The 18,696-nt window shown below is 41.7% G+C and overlaps 1 protein-coding gene across 2 annotated transcripts in view; it reads right to left on the bottom strand.

Annotated features, from left to right (window-relative positions):
• LOC117409272 (protein sel-1 homolog 3) overlaps positions 1-18,696 on the bottom strand; it is a 42,298-nt gene that overhangs the window by 13,270 nt on the left and 10,332 nt on the right. For both annotated transcript variants that reach the window (XM_034015055.3, XM_034015054.3), the window contains exons 7-14: positions 17,406-17,538; positions 13,590-13,722; positions 12,671-12,817; positions 11,885-12,093; positions 11,154-11,333; positions 10,645-10,764; positions 3,859-3,999; positions 160-222 (exon numbers count right to left, since the gene is read on the bottom strand). In XM_034015055.3, the coding sequence (XP_033870946.2) occupies positions 160-222; positions 3,859-3,999; positions 10,645-10,764; positions 11,154-11,333; positions 11,885-12,093; positions 12,671-12,817; positions 13,590-13,722; positions 17,406-17,538 (1,126 nt within the window). The remainder of the gene's footprint in view (positions 1-159; positions 223-3,858; positions 4,000-10,644; positions 10,765-11,153; positions 11,334-11,884; positions 12,094-12,670; positions 12,818-13,589; positions 13,723-17,405; positions 17,539-18,696) is intronic.

Raw genomic sequence — 18,696 nt, 5'->3', positions numbered from 1 at the left:
GTCAGTCTGTATACACATACATGTCTCCGTTGGGAGGTCTTATAAATGTATAGAACACATTTTTTGCTATATATTTCTTTGTTTTATAGATTTCAATATCATAATTTACCACACGACTTATTTTACAGTTCTTTTATATAACAGCTTTTAAAATCTTACCTTTTCAGCTGCTTTTTTCATAAGTTGTAATGCAAACGTCTTGTTCTTTTTTACTCCTTGACCCTAAGCAATAGAAAACAAGTCATATATTATGATGCAGTTTAAGAGTTTTCCAGCTTGACTTGTTGAAATGCACATTGTAGCACTTACTTTCCTGCAAACATAATATATTTTATGTATGTATTGATTTGTATTTGCACTATTACATTTATGACTGGTCCCCTTTTTCTTGTGTTGAATATCTTTTGTTCTTGGTTATACTTTAATTTGGTATATGTAGATATTTCAAATACAAATAGTCTGTAAAATGAAAAGTTGCAGCTGCTTCCTGGTGTAGGTGTTGTTACCGTGATCAAAGAAGTCAATAAGATCTTGCAGGTAATGTTTCTCACCAAAAGCATTTTATTACACAGAAAGCAGGAGTCTAACAGCAGCACGGTACAGTGAACTCAAAGTACTGGGTGACCTTCAACGGCACTGAAGATCACGTAAAACAGCAGTATGCTACTTTATACATATTCATATTTCATTAACCAACCAATCACAGGCTGCCACCACCCTTAACCAATAAGCACACATTGATTAGCATACAGGTCTTCCTTATTCTATATAAACTAAACTAGATGCAAAAATATTCCTACAAAATAAATAATAATAATATAATATAAGTAGCAGACGCCCTTATCCAGGGTGACTTACAACTATTAAAAGATATTATATTATTTTTACATACATACAATTACCCATTTATACAGTTGGGTTTTTACTGGAGCAATCTAGGTAAAGTACCTTGCTCAAGGGTACAGCAACAGCAGTGTCCCCCACCTGGGATTGAACCCACGACCCTTCGGGCAAGAGTCCAGAGCCCTAACCACTATGCCACACTGCTGCCCAGTATACAGTATTTGCAGATTTACATTAAGTAGTTTCCACTTTCTCAAAAAAATCTAAATATACCAATTTTCATAAATTGTAATACTGTGCTTACATCATTGATGCAAATATAATGACAAAACAGAGGAGCAGGTCAGGTTACTGGTGCATACAGGAGGATGTCAGCAGGAGTACATGGGAGAGACGGCATAAGGATTTGTGCTGTCCTCGGCAAATGAAATTTTGCCCCCATCCCTTTTCACTCTTTTTTTTTTAAATTATATATATAGATCAACGTATAAACAAATTATTGTACACAAGATTATGTTTTTTTTTGGGTTTTTTTTTTACATCGTCGCAAAACTAAATACAACTATATACAATCACCACTCTGGTTACAAACTGTGGTTGACATCTACTGTCCGCGCTACAATGACAATATTTATGATCAACAATTCTCCCACCATGCAAGAGAAAGAAACGCACCATATATTATAGAGTTCAGCCCTGCGACTCTTAGAAACTGCTGTAAGAAAAGAAAGGGAAAATAATCCGACCTCCTCAGGAGCTGAATTGACATTTCTGTCTTGTTATTATTTCCCTCTCCACGCTACACTGGTATGTGTCCCCACCTAGCAAACACTGATCTGATCTGTGAGCTCAACAGCTTTCAGTTTAAAGTGGCAGGACTGTATCTGCAGAAATAAACTTAAAATATACACCTCCCTCAAATACCGTAAAAAACGCAAGAAAAAATTGCGCCTTTCGAAAACCATAGTACTTGTAATTACTGTCGCCCTTGAATAAGCGCCGCAGCTGTTTTCAGCAATTTAAAATAAACGCTGCACCATTAATTCAAAGTAATATGGTGAAATGTAATTTATATATATATATATATATATATATATAGTAACAAAGCCCACGGCCAAGGCTCGTTTGCGCCCTTTAAAATTAGCAGACCCAAACACAGAACGGTACTTTTTATTATTATTATTATTATTATTTCTTAGCAGACGCCCTTACCCAGGTACAAAAAATACATAATCAAGAAGTACAGTACAATTAAGAGCAAGATACAAAATACAATGACTTCAGTCCTAATAAGTGCAAATACAAAACACAGTACGATTTGATATCAGGGCAGTTCAAGAGCAGATAACAGTGTTGATAGTTACATCAGGGTTAGATACGAGTGCAAGTGAAATACAAAATACTACAGACTGGGTTAAGTGCAGGATTAAGTGTAGGTGTGTACAGCACTGTGGCAGGGCAGGAGCCCTGCGCATGAAGAGGGGTTTTTGTGTAAATGTATATTGTAATTAATTGATGAAGTACTTGACGCTCCAGGGACAACCTGCATGTTGTGTGTGATTGCCAGGTGTGGAATCTAAATCAGAAGATGAATTTCACCGTCATGTGTGTGCGTGCAAGTGTGTGTATGTATGTATGTATGTGGGGAGGGGGGCAGGTATTACTATCAATGTGCGGGCAACATTTAAGAAAATGTCCCCACAAACACTTTTTTTTTTTTTATAAAAACGGCTTGGATAAATTAAGTGCTGTGATTGGCTGAACAAGATCACATGACTGTGCAGTAATAATTGTCTTACCGCACAGCTATGACATCATAGACCAACTTACTTACCTGATCTATTAATATTACTACGCCTCAGTAGTAACAATTATCTAAACAGTGTTTCTGTAGGTAAAAATGTCAACATACAACTGAAACAGCATTTAAATCACTCAACAATCTGTTTTTTTCATCTGTCACCAAGAATTACAGAAAAATTGGCAAATGTACTGTGGTGTTTATTTATTCATAGAACAGAACAAAGAAAACTCTGAGGCAAGCAGTCGCAGTAACACTATTTAAAAACCATCTGAGAAATCACCTCACAAGTCTCACTCAGCATGAAATATACTGTATATGCAGCAGCGGCAACTACTTATTAAACTAAATATCGCCTTATAAAACTGACTAGAGAGTATGCAATGTTTAAACTCGACACAAGAGATACATCTCACCACTACCCTCCGATTTCAGAAACATACTTAAAACAAAATTAGAATCTCTCCTGCTCTCTGCTGACACAACCGTTGGGCTTTAGTTTTAAACAAGGTCGGGTTCGGTATAGAATTCTACTGTGCTCGCCGCGGACGGGAAGGACTGCGACACTGCGCAAACTGGCACGGAAGTCGTTTAGTCCACATATCATCTAATGTTGGTTTACAATCGAGGGAAATTATGCCGGTTACCGACATCAGTGTGAAAACAGCCTCAGAAATTATTGGTTAGCTTCTCTTGAAGACCACAAAGCCTGAGCAGGATAATTTCCTACATAAAAAAAAAAACACCCCCTCGAGTGCCAGTGCAGTGTTTAGCTGTTCCATGAATCCTCCCTCAGATGTGGGAAATCAGTCTGCTTTCAATTCACAAATGCCATTGAATCTCGAAAATGTTACTATAAATGGCAATGTTCAATGTAATGTTTATGTATATGTATATGTAATGTATATGTTACAATCATTAACCCTTCTCTTCCCAGTTCGTGGCCATGTTTGTACCATATTTATTGACATTTCTATCACTTTGCATGCTTTTAGTATCGTAACCTCCTGTGTATAAAGATTATTCTGAAATTATATGTTAATGTGATTGCTGACTGTTTACGTAATGACTGTAAGGAGTGCGATCTGAGACTAAGTTTTGAGGATAAATGTTGGGACACCAAGACAGTTGATAAGAAATGGGGACAGTCCCAGTCTCACCGTGTACCTATATATACACAGCATGTGCTTCTGTCATGTAAAGGAGCAGCTTACCTTGAATAAAATAATAGCCAGATTATACATGGCCTGCGGATCTTCCATTTCTAGAGCGCTCCTGGCATACCACTTAGCAGCTGCGGTCACATTCTTTGACACACCATTCTGGCCCCAAAACAGCATTCTGGCCAATGTTTTCTAAAAGAAAATGCATGTTTAAAAAGATACGACTGAACACGGTATGGCTGAACTATTGGGCATCCAGTTTGGAGGATGCCAGAGAGGGCTGCTAAACCTGCAGGCTGTGAGAATGAAAAACAAGCAGGAAGAATCAAGGGATGCATGTACAGCTGTGGCAAAAGTGTTAGCATCACCTAGACAGGACTGAGACATAATTAAAAAAATAAAAACATAAATTTAGATATTTTACTTATCTTGTAATCAAAGAAACTACAAAATTATATCGCAAAAGTCTACCGGAAGCCACAATAGTAGTACAGTATTTCATGTTAGATTTTGAAATGTCAGTTTTTTGTTATGTGGAAAACTATAAATCAGTATGTAATTTAATATGTTAACGTAACATTTTTCAGCAGGTTTCATTCCACTTTATGAAGCAAAATTAGTTAATTCTTGTGATGGAGAGAGAAGGAAGCTGTAAGTCTGCCTCCCAACCAGGAAGGATGTTTGGTAAGGTTAGTGTTACGCCATCTCCGAGATGGCCGAACTCTGTGTTACGGTGTGGCACATCTTCGTGGTATCGGGAGGACGGACCCCAACATGGTGGCAGTGCCCTTGACAGCGCAGGACCAGCGCCGAGATGAAGAGGAAAGAAGCCAGGGAGGCGGAACGGGAGTCCCAACGGCAGGCGAAGCAGCGAGAGACCTACGCCGGCCTGGTGGATCAGATGGGCGCCCTGCTCCTGCCTGTACCTGGGAGAGAACCGGCGGCAGACCCAATGGTAGTCCTTCCCAAACCGCGGCTGACCAAAATGACGCTGGAGGATGAACCCGAGGCTTACCTGGTCGCTTTTGAGCGGCTAGCGACAGCTTCCCACTGGCCCCTGGAGCTGTGGGCCGTCCAGCTGGGCCCCAACTTGATCGGGGAGGCCCAGGCGGCCTACTGGGCGATGACACATGAGGCCGCCCTGGACTACACCCTGGTCAAGCAGGCCATCCTCCAGCATCTTAACATAATGGAGGACACCTACCGTCACCGGTTCTGGGATTATCAACGACCCCAGGGAACCAGACCCCGCGTGGTGGTGCAATATTTGACCCGGTGGCTCCATCCCGAAGCACGCACCGCCAACCAGGTGGTCAAGCTGTGTACGATTGAACAGTTCAGCTTCGCAGTGGGGGCAGAGACACAAGCCTGGGTCATCTAGCATCAGCCCACCACGCTGGAGGAGGCTATAACATGGGCAGAGGCGTTTGAGGATTCACAGCCAGTGCAACTATCTTCCCCGCCTGCCACCCGTCCGTCACCCGTATTGGCCACCAAGCCATCCTTCCCAGCACCGAGGGCCTCCTTCCTGCCGGCCTTCTGAGCTCCACTCCCCCCTGCCACCCCATTATACAGAGCACCTTGACCACCCAGAGACTCAATGGGCCTCGGCTGGGGCAGAACAGAGGTCCCCTCCACGCAGCCCAGCAGGCAGCAGGACATGCAGGCTCCGCGAGCGTCCTACCCCTCAACCTGTTACCGGTGCCACGAGATCAGTCACATGCAACTGCCCTGCGACCATGGAATGTGACGTGGCCCCCCTCTACGGGCCGCCAGAGCAAGGTAAGTCCAGGGGTAAGGGTTGGGGGGGACCTTGTATTGTTGATGTGTGGATTGGTAATAGGAGAACCCACGCATTTGTGGATTCAGGATGTGGTCTCACTTTGATTGAAGCTGCTCTGTTGGAAGTCGGCCGCTAGTATCTCTGTGCTATGTGATCACCGGGCATCTACTGTATAGGGTAGCCCAAGCCTCGGGCACAGGACAGCTTGTAACACAATTACTCGTTCCAAAGCCTTTTCAAAACGAGATTGTGTGTTGGCTCACGATATCCCCTGTTCAGGTCACTTGGGTAGCGTAAAGACTTTGGAACGACTATTGGCTCGATTTTATTGGCTGGGAGTTTATACCACAGTGCTGAGGTATGTGGCGGAGTGTCCAGAGTGTCAAAAGGTAGCGCTGGGGCAGGTTCACCTGGCCCCATTGGTCCCAATGCCCCTAAATCAGAATACCCTCTGAACGTATTGCTATGGACATAGTGGGCCCTTTGAGCCAGTCGGACTCTGGGTCCACGCATATTTTGGGAGTGATGGACTACCAGGTATCCAGAGGCAGTACCATTGTGGTCCACTAGTGCCGCAGCCGTTGCATCAGAGTTAGTAAAGATTATGACAAGAGTAAGAATTCCCAAAGAGATACTAACTGATCAAGGAACCAACTTCATGTCTGATTATTTAAAAGAAGTATATCAAAATAAAGCCCATCAGGAGCTCCATTTACTACCCGCAGAGGGACAGACTGGTGGAGCGTTTTAATCAGACACTAAATCAGATGCTGATGCGGTTTGTCAAAGAAGAACAGAAACATTAGGCTTGAGCTGTTGTACAGAAGGCAACCCCGAGGCATCCTGGATCTTGTGAGAGAGGGGTAGGAGGAGTAGACAAATAAATCTAAAAACATAGTTAATTATGTAGTACTCTTGAGAGACTGCCTGGAATTGGTCAGTCGTTTGGCACAAGAAAATCTAAAAACAAGCTCAGCATCGCCAAGAACAACAATACAATAAGCGGGCAAGAATTCTGACCTTTCGACCTGGAGATAAGGTATTGTTGTTACTCCCCACATCAGAGTTTAAACTCTATGCTAAGTGGCAAGGACCATATGAGGTGATACGGGTCGTGGGTAGGGTGAATTATGAAATTCGGCAGTCCGATCACCGAAATAAATTCCAAATTTACCATGTTAACCCTCAGAGTACTACAGGGCTGATGATCGGCCCACAGAAGTGTGCTGCGTGAGGACTAAAGGGCCGATTATCGGACATAGATCTGCCCTCCTATTTGCTCTCTGTTATTTTTTTATTGGTCAATTTTACCTAGCAACAAACTGTGCCGAGCAATAGCAGAGGGCTTTGGTGTTAATATTAGGCAATTAAAATGGTTGTCAAGCGAACACCTTTTTTTATTGGTTAAAAAGAAAACCCTGTCTCCTAGGCTAGCTGAGAGTTGAGAAATGGCGGATTAGAGAGTGAGTTTTTAAGCGATTCGGACGGAGAATATGTTGAAGGTTTTACGGCTTCTGAGGCTGATAAAACGTATAATTGGTTGGGGCTGTATAGTTATGTGGATAGTGATGACAGCGATTTAAAAGAGGAGGAGGATGGAGAACAGGAGGATGAAGAAGAGGAGGAGGATGTGGCGGGAGGTGACGACAGTACAGACAAAGACATGCCTTTAATTCATTTATTATTATTATTATTTATTTCTTAGCAGACGCCCTTATCCAGGGCGACTTACAATTGTTACAAGATATCACATTATACATTATTTCACATATCACATTATTTTTACATACAATTATCCATTTAAACAGTTGGGTTTTTACTGGAGCAATCTAGGTAAAGTACCTTGCTCAAGGGTACAACAGCAGTGTCCCCCACTGGGGAACCCACAACCCTCTGGTCAAGAGTCCAGAGCCCTAACCACTACTCCACACTGCTGCGGTTGCTGAACAAAAACTTCAGAGTCCCGATTTGGACCCGTAACAGAATTGCCAGAACAGAAAATAACATCGAACATAAAGAAGTATACATAGGTTAGTGACTTCACCAAACTGGATTTACAAACCACTGAAAAAAACACTGATTGCAAAAGGACATTACAGAGAATAAGCTTCCCTGTGCCAATTCAGATGTCTCCACAACTCAAAGTAAGTTACGTGTATTAATAATAATAATAATAATAATAATAATAATAATAATAATAATAAGTAGTAGTAGTTTTGCATATGCTTTTATATTTAATTAACACTTATTTGTGTTGGTATACATGTTGTGCAATCTTTATATAAAGAAAAGGCTTTCGAGGGCAAGTATGTTTACTCTTCTGTGCGGTTCCGATCTGTTTGTACAGATAAGATGCGTTGCTTGCAAAATTGAATATATCTTTTGATTCATTGTTTGTAAACATCTGTGGTTTTTTTACATTTAAAAAAACCCCACAATTCTGGGGATTTATATGTCGTATTTTGAAAGTGTTTATGTGCATGGTTGGTTTTGAAAATAACTGATGTTTTGATGATAAAAATACCGTTTGTATAACAAAGGTGTCTTTGCCAATACATATTTCTATATTCAGTCCAAAAATATAAAATAACAGAAAGAACAAAACACTTTAATGTCTTGCGTTTCTTGTGATATATAGGTTTCATATAATATATACATTTTGGGGTGTAAACTACAGCTGTAGTCCTGTGGCGTAGAGCACTCGCTGTGACGTAGTACTCTGAGGGTTAACATGCTGAAACTCTGGAGGGAAAAGCAGGAAAAGGAGGCCTTGTTTATAGCCAGTGATAGTCTGGAAGAGGATCCACTTAATACAGTTAATATTCCGATGGGGAAACAGTTGCTTCCTGATCAGAGATGGGAACTTCAACGAGTAGTAAGGGAGTTTTGTGATATTTTTCTGATGTGCCTGGTAGAACGAGCATTATTAAACATGGCATTATTTCTCTGCCAGGTGTCAGGGTCCGGGAAAGGCTGTACCGACGGGAAGCAGTTCGCAAGGAGGTGGAGACTATGCTCAAGCTTAGAATCATTCAGCCTTCCCGGAGCAAGTGGTGCAGCCCTATTGTATTGGTGCCCAAGAAGGATGGCTCCACTCGTTTCTATGTGGATTTTTGTAATTTGAATGCGATCAGGTTCAATGCATATCCCATGCCTCGGGGGTACGAGCTCCTAGACAGACTGGGAAAGGCGCGGTTTCTCTCAACTCTGGATCTGACAAAGGGATATTGGCAGGTCCCACTGACTCAGTTCAAGAGAAAACTGTTTTCTCTACCCCCGATGGTCTGTTCCATTTCCAGACCATGCCCTTCGGGCTGCATGGAGCCCCAGCAACCTTCCAGAAACCGATGGACCAGGTGCTATATCCCCATCAGAAATATGCAACAGCATATATTGATGATGTGGTGATTTTTAGCTCTACCTGGGGAGAGCATATTGTTAGATTATCAGCCGTCCTGCAGTCTCTGAGGGAAACAGGCCTGACGGCTAATCTGGGTAAATGTGTATTTGGCAAACATGAGACTCAATATCTTGGCTATATTATTGGTAATGGCTGGGTAAAGCCAGTCGCTTAGAAAGTCCAGGTGGTGATCCCGAAGACCAAGTCTCAGATGAGGTCACTACTGGGGTTGGCCGGCTGAAGTATTTCACCATAGTTAACCACCTGGTTGACCTCACCAAGAAGAAAGCACCAAATTTAGTTAAGTGGACAGGGGAATGTCAGAGGGCCTTTGAAATGATTTAAGAGGAAGCTTTGCCAGGCCCCAGCCCTAATTACACCTGACTTCAGCAAGGAATTTATTCTTCAGACCGATGCCTCCGACATTGGTCTGGGAGCTGTCCTGTCCCAGGAGACTGATGGGGGTAGAACACCACATTATTTACTTGAGCAAGAAAATGGCTCCCAGGGAGAGGAACTACTCCGTCATTGAGAAGGAATGTTTGGCCATTAAATGGGCTACTCACTCCCTTTGCTATTATCTCTTGGGGCGTTCCTTCACTCTCGTCATGGACCTCGCCCCCCTTAAGTGGTGCTGCAACCACCAAAATGCAGATTATTTTTCCCGGGAGGGGGGACCATCGGGGGAGTTAGGGTTAGCCGAGTGTTCCTTCAGCTCCACTCTGAGGGTTGTGTGATGGAGAGAGAAGGAATCCGAGCTGTAAGTCAGGAAGGACGTTTGGTAAGGTTAGCGTAACGCCATCTCCAAGATGGCCGAACTCTGTGTTTCGGCGAAACCGGAAATAGGACATCTTGGGGAGGGTACGTGGCAGCAGTGCTGCTAAATAAATCCATTCTGAGCAGCTGGGGGCCACGCAGCGATTGGATAAGGCGGGGCATCGGGCTGATTACCGGGCACCGGGGTGGAGTTTGGCAGCACAAAAGGGGTGCAGTTGTGTGAGCATTGACCTTAAGTTACTGACTGATGATGCGCCGGAGCGCTCTCTGTTTGTTTTGTTTTCGTTGCAGAGGATTGACAGGGGAGCTGCAGCTATCCAGCCAGCAAGAGGATCCAGGACACTATCCCCTGCACAGTATAGCACAGCACAGCACAGCACAGCACAGCACTACACAGCCCAGCAGAGTACCACACCATAGCCTGGTGTTGAGAGCACAGCTTTTCGTGCATGGAGGGATCAAGGTGGCACAGCTGTGCCAGACTAATTATTGTGTTTGTTTGGAGACTGTTTTCTTCTTTTCCCCTGATACCATTGTTGGTAGCAGGGGTGACTACTATTTTGACCAACGTTTTGTTTTCTGAGCTTTGTGTGGACAGTCCCTTTCTGCACTTCACCACGCACACCCCGACAACTCTAGAGGGTGCTGCAACACTTTTGGCAGCAACTGTACAGTAGAAGGGAAATATTAGAAGTAGGTTTCATTTTTTAGAAATGAGACATTAGATATTAGACATTTCTGGCCTCAAATGAGTCTGTGCTCATTGGTTCCAACTGTCAATGCCCACCACACATTTAGCATCACTCACATGAAAATGGTCACATTCAAATCACATAATAATAATAATAATAATAATAATAATAAGATTGCATAATACCTGTGAATCCAAGTCCCCTCTTTTTGCTTGAAGATTTAGAAACTGATAGAGATCACTGTTCTCATTTGTATGGAATTTCAGGGCTGTTTCATCTGTAAGCCGAACTGATTCAACATAAGCCTGTTTGAGTGAGAGAGAAACTTATTTTAGCCTTCTTGTATTAAATCTGAAAATGGTATTTTCCAGATCCACGGTGTAATACGCTTTGGATACCCTGAATGGCAGTAATCTTAGCCTAATGTTCCTTAGAGTAGTAAAGGTAGCCCTTGTGTGGGTCGTGAGAGCAGTAGATGAAAGAAACAGGGGCTTTCTTTTACTTTCAATATAGAAAACGAGACCCTTGTCTTTACACAGGGACGAACCCAATGTGCTATGAAAGTCACACAGGCGTCGATGTTTCTGCGTTTGTGAGTACAGGGGGGTTGTACTTCCAAGGGATCTTCTGTCTGCTGTTTCAAGTGATCCATGCATACCATACTGGTATTAATGCAGTTCATATATTCTCTTACCTGTGTTTCCTGTACTTCCCATCGATCTTGCAAAGTTTGTTTTCCAATATTGATATAGTAACTGTATGACAGGTCATAATCTAGAGGATAACCGTCAATGCCTTGGATATGTTTGTAACCAAGATGCATTAGAGCCAGGCTCTCATCTCCTTGAGCACCAACCAAACCATAAACATGTCCCTAGTAAATAAATAAATCAATACATAAATAAAAATGAATAAAACAATACCCAAGATTTGCAATAGGGGCTGGGGGAAACGAACATGATTTCTTAAGCGTTTATAAAAGCACACCTCAGACAATCTATTGCATTGCTGTCAAAGACTTGCAAATAAAGGCTTAAACATGCGCCTTACAACTGCAATGACAGGAGTCAAGATGCCAGTCTCTTCTGGTCAACAGATGTGTTACTTAGTAAAAGCTAGAAATATAAATGGGACAGATATGTGTATAATTATATTGTATAATTATAGCAAGCATTTCACATCGGTAGAGAGTTAGGTGCTCCATCACAACTATAAACTACGGAGCTCTGGTGGACAGATCAGGGAATGGTTATGCTATTCATTTTCAATATACAGTAGAATGAATTTAAAAGATGTATTGTAGTGCTGTGTTACAGGATTTTTTTTTTTTTTTTAATGAATGGGAATTCACAGAAAACAAGATATTATTTTTGTTCACAAAAATACTTTTTCTAGTGCCATATTTAAGTAAACATGTTGTTTTACCTGTAGATAATTAACTGGAACCCTTAAACCAGTTTCATACATGACAGCCAGGTAATAGGAGGCCCTGTGATAGCCACAGCAGCTGGAAATCTGTAAAGACGGAACTAGGGAGCTCAGGACATGGTCACCCTCCCAGTCTGATAATCTTTCAGATACCATTTCGAAAACCTTCTTTCCAAATTCAAGGGTCATTTCAGAACTCCCTGAACCTAAGAGTTAAGAGTGAAAACATTAGCACCATGCTCATCCTCGCTCCTTTACTAGCCAGAACACCACATAAGTAGATAACTAAAGGCACTCCTTTACCCTATACTCAGGATGCTGATATAATTCTAGCAGCTTTTAAAAATTAAAGTGCCAAATAACAAAAAACACCAACAACTTTGATGAAGATTGTGAGGATTAAATTATTGCACAGTTTGCACTTTGTGTTATTTGGTACTTTTTTCAAGCCACTATAGGGGTGTTTTACTACAAATGTTATCATAGGGATAATGAGTACCTTAAATATCATTGTAACGTTGACCTGCGTTTAAATAAATTACTTTTTACAAAATTGGTTGGAATACAACCTAATTGATCAAACACTTAAGTATCAACAGACCACACAATTGTACAATAGTTGGTGTCTTTATGCTATACAGTAGGTTACAGTAGTTCTAAATCTACCCACAAAAACATTCCTTGATGCAACATTAATCCCACAAATGAGTTCTACACTAGATTTTAATCAGTGGTCACAATTAATGCACCTGAACCATTGGGTATTATACCAGCAACAAATACCTGATAGTAAGTCTGGTTCCATCATCTGAAGAAGATCAAACAGTCTTTGATATTTTCTTTGTTTTTCATGTGTCCAGGGAAGTCCTTCACACACAGACTGTTCACCATATGTGTTCTTTAAATGTACATAATATGATTTACATGTGCCTAAAAGGATATGAAAACCATTTAAATATCAGCTCTTGCTCAATCAGATATCACTAGGCTTGCTCCTTTACAACATGTTTTAAGGGGACTAACAAATCTCCTAATAAATCACTCACCTTTTAGAAAAAACATATTTGTTTTTGAACCGACATGATGAGCTCTTTATTGAAACAACATCTGTTAATTGTGCAATGTATAACTTGATTATGTGGTTCCACATTAAACAAGGCCTGGTTTAGTCATTACTGGTGCCCATTCTATGTGCTGTTCAAAGTACCAGAGCAGCCCTCTGAAAGGTTTCAATCCATATACACAACAGTCTAAAACACTGAATGCGGTGTGCAAGCTCTATGAACAATGGGACAGATATTCAAAGATGTGGCGAACGTTTGCATCTATTATGCTACTCTGTTCGCGTTAGAGATATTGTGCATTTTTACAGGTTTGCAATATGAAAAATGAGTTTGTTACTATCACAACTCTCCGGAAATGAATACATTTCAAACCAGTCCAATCAAACTGTTTCTACTTCATTACAACATGATGTAAAGACTTTCAGTTTGTTCATCTTCATTAGTATCTGCGGAGTCGTCAAATAAACATTTGGCAATGTGGCACGCAAACACAGCAAGGTTTCAAACAATACAGTTAAAACTCATGCAGACAGATTCACCCCACATCTACTTTTTTGAATGTCAGTCCTTTTTCTCAAGGCAGTGGAAACAAATGAATATGTGACCTTTGGTAAGCACAGAAAGTTTCAATTTCTTACGGTTTTCCTGAACTGGTCTGTTTTGTTTAAGTATCTGCAGAAAGCCAGTGGTTATTCTTTTTACATCTTCACATCTCTGATAGTGTATATCCAGCTCTTCCACCATTCTCTTTGGGGAAAGGGGATTAACAATCTAGAAAAAAGGGTGCAAATACAACACTAGCATTATTAGAAGCAGTTCGATTATTTAGGGGACAAGAGATTTAGTATCCTACACAAGTTTTTTTCGCAACGACTGGTCCTCTGGGATATATTATACATGTTAGGGGTGCACCGATAAGTGGTAGCCTATCGGCATGGCACCGATAAGAGAAAAAAAAACAAAAACACGGCCATCAGCAGTTTTTGTTATTTTAGCCGATAATGTACACAGATACACATGCTTGAATTTCTTCCAGCACAGAATTGAATGTTTTGTCAGACCCGCTTACTAATGACGCAAGTGTAACACGTGTGTTTCTTTATTTTATTGTCGATTTGTATTTAGCTTTAAATGTTATAGTAAATGTATGTCTTCCTCCCGTTCACTGAGGTTTATGTTGTATTGTTGTTTCAACCTGTTAATTCTGCTCTTTGGCAGTTCTCCCTCTCGCACGCATGCAGGGTTAATTATTTTGGGGTTAAACACCAATGGCGTAGTCAGCTACACAAGCACTGGGAAATAATTGTTATAGCTTTCCCTAAGTGTTACATCTGTCTCTTTTTTGGCATAGCGTCGGCAGGATTGGGTTATTTCAGTTTGAGTCCTATATTTCCCATTGCACAGTGTCAGTGGGAGAAGGTACTTCCAGTGCAGCCCCGCTTTTAATGTTTCCTTTTATGATGGGTTCTTCCTGGTCTTCTGAATTTAGTGGTGTGACTAACAACACAAATTTAAGTAGAATAGAAGGCACATTTGAGGTTGACCTTGTTTTAACTAGTTTAGAGGGGGAAGCAAGGAGAGAAATTGTAATATTGCCAGAAGAGAAACGGAATACAGTACAACTGGTTTTTGGGATATTATATGAATTGTATGGGGATAGGGCCCAGGCCTCTTATTTGCTCTCTGTGCTTTAATTGCAGGCAAGAATCCAAGGAAAGCATGCAAGAGTTTGCCCTACAGCTCCAAGCGTTGTTCCAGGGGCTATGGAGACAAGACCCTTGAAGTATTCGAGATGAAGACTCATTGCTGAGGGACCAGTTTGTGGATGGTCTGAGGGATCTTACCTTGAGGCAGGAGCTGAAGACTAAGGTACTGCTTAATGAAGATTTGTTTTTTTGCAGGATGGAGGTGATGGTCCAGATAGAAGCGCTAGAACAAGAGTTGCTCATACACTAGTGCCAGACCACTGTGGAGCCTTGGCTTCCAGCTATCCCCAAGGGTGGATCTACAACAGATTAAGAGGGACCTTCATAGGGAGCTGTCTAATGAGGTGATAGGGCAGATTGCAAGTCTTTCACAGGATTTATTAGGAGAACTTCAGGCTGAACTAAGAAGGTGGGGACCAGGGAAGCCCCAGACCATGGAACCTGTTGCACCCATAGCTGCGAGTTTGGATCCAGCCACTGTTTTTTCTTTACCGGGTGGCAGAAGAGGACAGCCTTATCATGGGAGACAGCAGACGGACCGTTTTGATGTTTAGGGGAGACAGATTTGTCGCCGGTGTTAACAAGCTGGGTTTGTTGAGCGTCGCTGTCAAGTGAGTGCCCGTCCCCAAGATCAGCCTTTAAACTACTATGACCCACCGTCGCGGTCCAGACGGTAGGGAAGGCCAAGTTGGGAACATCCAGAGAGATGCTTGTCGGAGACAGCCCAGTAATGGAGGTCGAGATGGATGGTGTTCCTGTTCTAGCCTTGTTGGATACTGGCTCCCAAGTCACTATGGATTGTGAAAGTTTCTTTAAATCAACAGTTTGGAGTACAAGGAAGACATCTTAAGGATCCATCAGCCTGGCTTTCCTTGTGTGCAGCTAATGGACTGCCTGTGCCGTACCTGGGGGACGTAGAAGTTGAAATTAAAATGGTGATGTAAAGATCCCTAACCGTGGTCTCATCATAGTACAGGATCAATGTATCCCCAGGATGCCTGCTCTTTTGTGAATGAACGTGATCCTGTGGAACATGGTAGGCCTCCTATGTGGGTCAGAAATCTTGGAGATGCCCCAGTGTACCTATCCCGTTACCAGAAGTTGGGAGAGGTGTTCCTTGTAGAACCAGAGGATGTGTTCCAAGAGAAGGATGTGAGTATGATGCCTACAGAGAATGGTGTTACTGTTTGTCTTCAACAGGTAGTGATGTCCGAGGTTCCTGTACCAGCAAGTCCTATTCCAGACATTGCCATTCCCATGGCACTGACTGAGGAGGAAAAGCTACAGCTGTTGCAGTTGCTGGAATGTTATTGTGCCGTCTTTTCTACTGGGGACGAGGACCATGGGAGGACCAGTACTGTGCAGCACTGGATACTGACTGGAGAGGCTCCGTCAGTTCGTGAGAGGTACCGTCAAATTCCAACTAACTTGTATCGAGAGGTTTGCTCTCTTTTACAGGGGATGTTGCAGGCAGGAGTGATTCGGGGGATCTCCAATTGTGCTAGTAAGGAAGAAGGATGGCACGTGTCACTTCTGCATACACTACCGCAAGTTAAATGTAGTTACACATAAGAACGCGTATCCCCTCCCACGTATAGAGGAAGCTCTTACCAGTCCGAAACAAGCTGCCTGGTTTTCCACTTCGGTCTGTCCAGCGGATACTGGCAGGTGAAGGTCGACTCACAGGACTGTGAAAAGACTGCTTTTACGACTCCAATGGGCTTGCACGAATTCGAACGCATGCCCTTTGGGCTGTGCAATGCCCCTGCAACATTCCAGCGGCTTATGTAACGCTGCTTAGGGGAGCAAAACTGGAGTCCATATTGATTTATCTGGATGATGTCATCTGACTTTGCTACTCACCTTAAACATCGAGATTTTGTTTTTAGCCATCTGAGTTGACACGGATTGAAGCTAAAGCCTGGCAAGTGAAGAAGTGGCCCCGGATCCAGATAAGATCAAGGCAGTGGATGACTGGACAAGACCAGGTGCTGTGTGTTATTATTATTATTATTATTCTTATTATTATTATTATTATTATTATTATACAATGTACTTCAAAATGATCTTTTCTAATTTTTGTTCCTCTTGCTTAAGCTGCATTGGTTGCGGGTGTATTCGACGGCATTTTGAAGCAGGAATTGATTACTGTGCCGTCTTTTGTTAAGTAAGAAATTCAAGATTAAACCGGAAATGTAATTTTTTTTGATTAAGTGAACAATTTAAGTCGTGCTGCATTCTTAAGCAGTGTATGCTTAAAATAATTATTCAACAAACGCTGTTGTAGTTGACATCGCGTAGGCTACATTTGTCTTTTACTGTACAGTACAGGTAGAAGTTATAATAAGCAATGTTTGACAGCAAGTGGCTGTAAAAGCTAATGTCATTTAGTGTTTTTACTTGTACAAATGCAAAGTGTATTTTTGTGTGACTGTTGTAAAACACATGTGTAAATTGCTGTCCAGCACACAATGTAATACTACGTTATTCTTTGTATTAATTTTCTAAAGAAACAAGTAAACAGTATCTGTTAATTTTTGTCATAAATACAACAAGTAAACAACATCTGTTCATATTTTTAACATTTATAATTATAAAACTGTTTGAATATGGGCCCCATGTCTTGTTCTAGTAGTTTACAATAGCTTACCTGCACTGTCTATTATTATAGGTATCGGCCGATATGGGTAGATAACCATCGACCATCGGTATCGGCCAAGAAAATCCCCCCAGAAAAGGAATACTTACCGCACTGCCCTGCCTTGCTTCAAGACGGTAATATTTTACAGGACCATAAAAGCCTTCTATACTGGGCATGTACTTGCTGCCTCCAAGAATGAAGTATCCAGCAGTGTCATCGAAATGTAATCTATTTACAAACCTAGAAGAGACCAAATAAGTAGCTTATTAACACACAAAAAATAATCTCTTTAAATCACAAGGGCTGTAACTAGCGTGTCAGGACCAATGCAATATATTGAAACACCCAACAAACCCTTTGCCTGAAATTCCCTCTTGATGATATACCTGCATCTAGACTCCTGAGTGTATATGCAATTCATTTCAGAGGATTCAAAACATGGCAGCTGGCCTTGTATCTGGGACTTCGCTGATTCTTTGCATTGTTTATAAAGCATTAAATGGAGTTGGACCAGCCTATCTTCAAGCTGTTCTCCCTGTTAGAATCAATACCAGGAATCTACGTTTTTCTCTCCAGTTAATTTGGGAGGCCACACCTTTCAGATCAGAGCAGCTTATCTATGGAATTTGTTGCCAGTGGAAATTAGAACCTCTTCTAGCCTGCTTCAGTTTAGAAAGCTATTAAAAACTTTGCTTTATCAGACAGCTGGAACGATTTTAATAGAGAGCTGGAACGGTTTTAATAATTTAATACATGATTTGAAAGTGTATCATTGTGTTCAATATATTTACATTGTACTGTTCTATGTGTTTTTAGATTGTTTATGATGTACTGTGTTTTTATCACATGGTACTGTATGTTAAATGATTTTAATGTTTTTTGCCTTGTACATTGCTTCGATGCCAATTGGCGAATGGCGCTATATAAAAATGCTAAATCAATAAATTAACCCAGGCTTTGTGATTAAGGGACTGTCACAAAGACGGCCGGAGTGGGTGGTGTCAGACCAGAGCCAGGAAGTAACACACAGAGACTTGGAGTTCTGGTTAAGCTGAGCGCATGATCGCGCTCAGCATTTAATAATTAACAGAACAGAACAGAAAATAAAAGGTTTTAAACACAAAAACAGGACACGGCACTTGAGGCCAAAATAAAAGGACAAACAAAACGTACTAACACACAAACGGTGGATGCACAGACAACCGAACAAACACGGTGAGTGAAAACGCTTATTTACTTTACGTTGTTTTATTTTCTCCTTCTCTCTCTCCCGTTCTCCACTCACCGAACACCCAACAACCAGTGAGTGAAAACATGCAGCTTTTATGCAGTTGTACCGAGACTCGATTGCTAGTCAATCATTCAATTGGAATCTCGGTACAACTGCACGTGAATTAA

The sequence above is a fragment of the Acipenser ruthenus genome, chromosome 2 (genome assembly GCF_902713425.1).
Source record: "Acipenser ruthenus chromosome 2, fAciRut3.2 maternal haplotype, whole genome shotgun sequence".
Lineage (NCBI taxonomy): Eukaryota > Metazoa > Chordata > Actinopteri > Acipenseriformes > Acipenseridae > Acipenser > Acipenser ruthenus.
The sequence above is the reverse complement of the archived record's forward strand: the minus strand, read 5'-3'. Positions and strand labels throughout refer to the sequence as shown.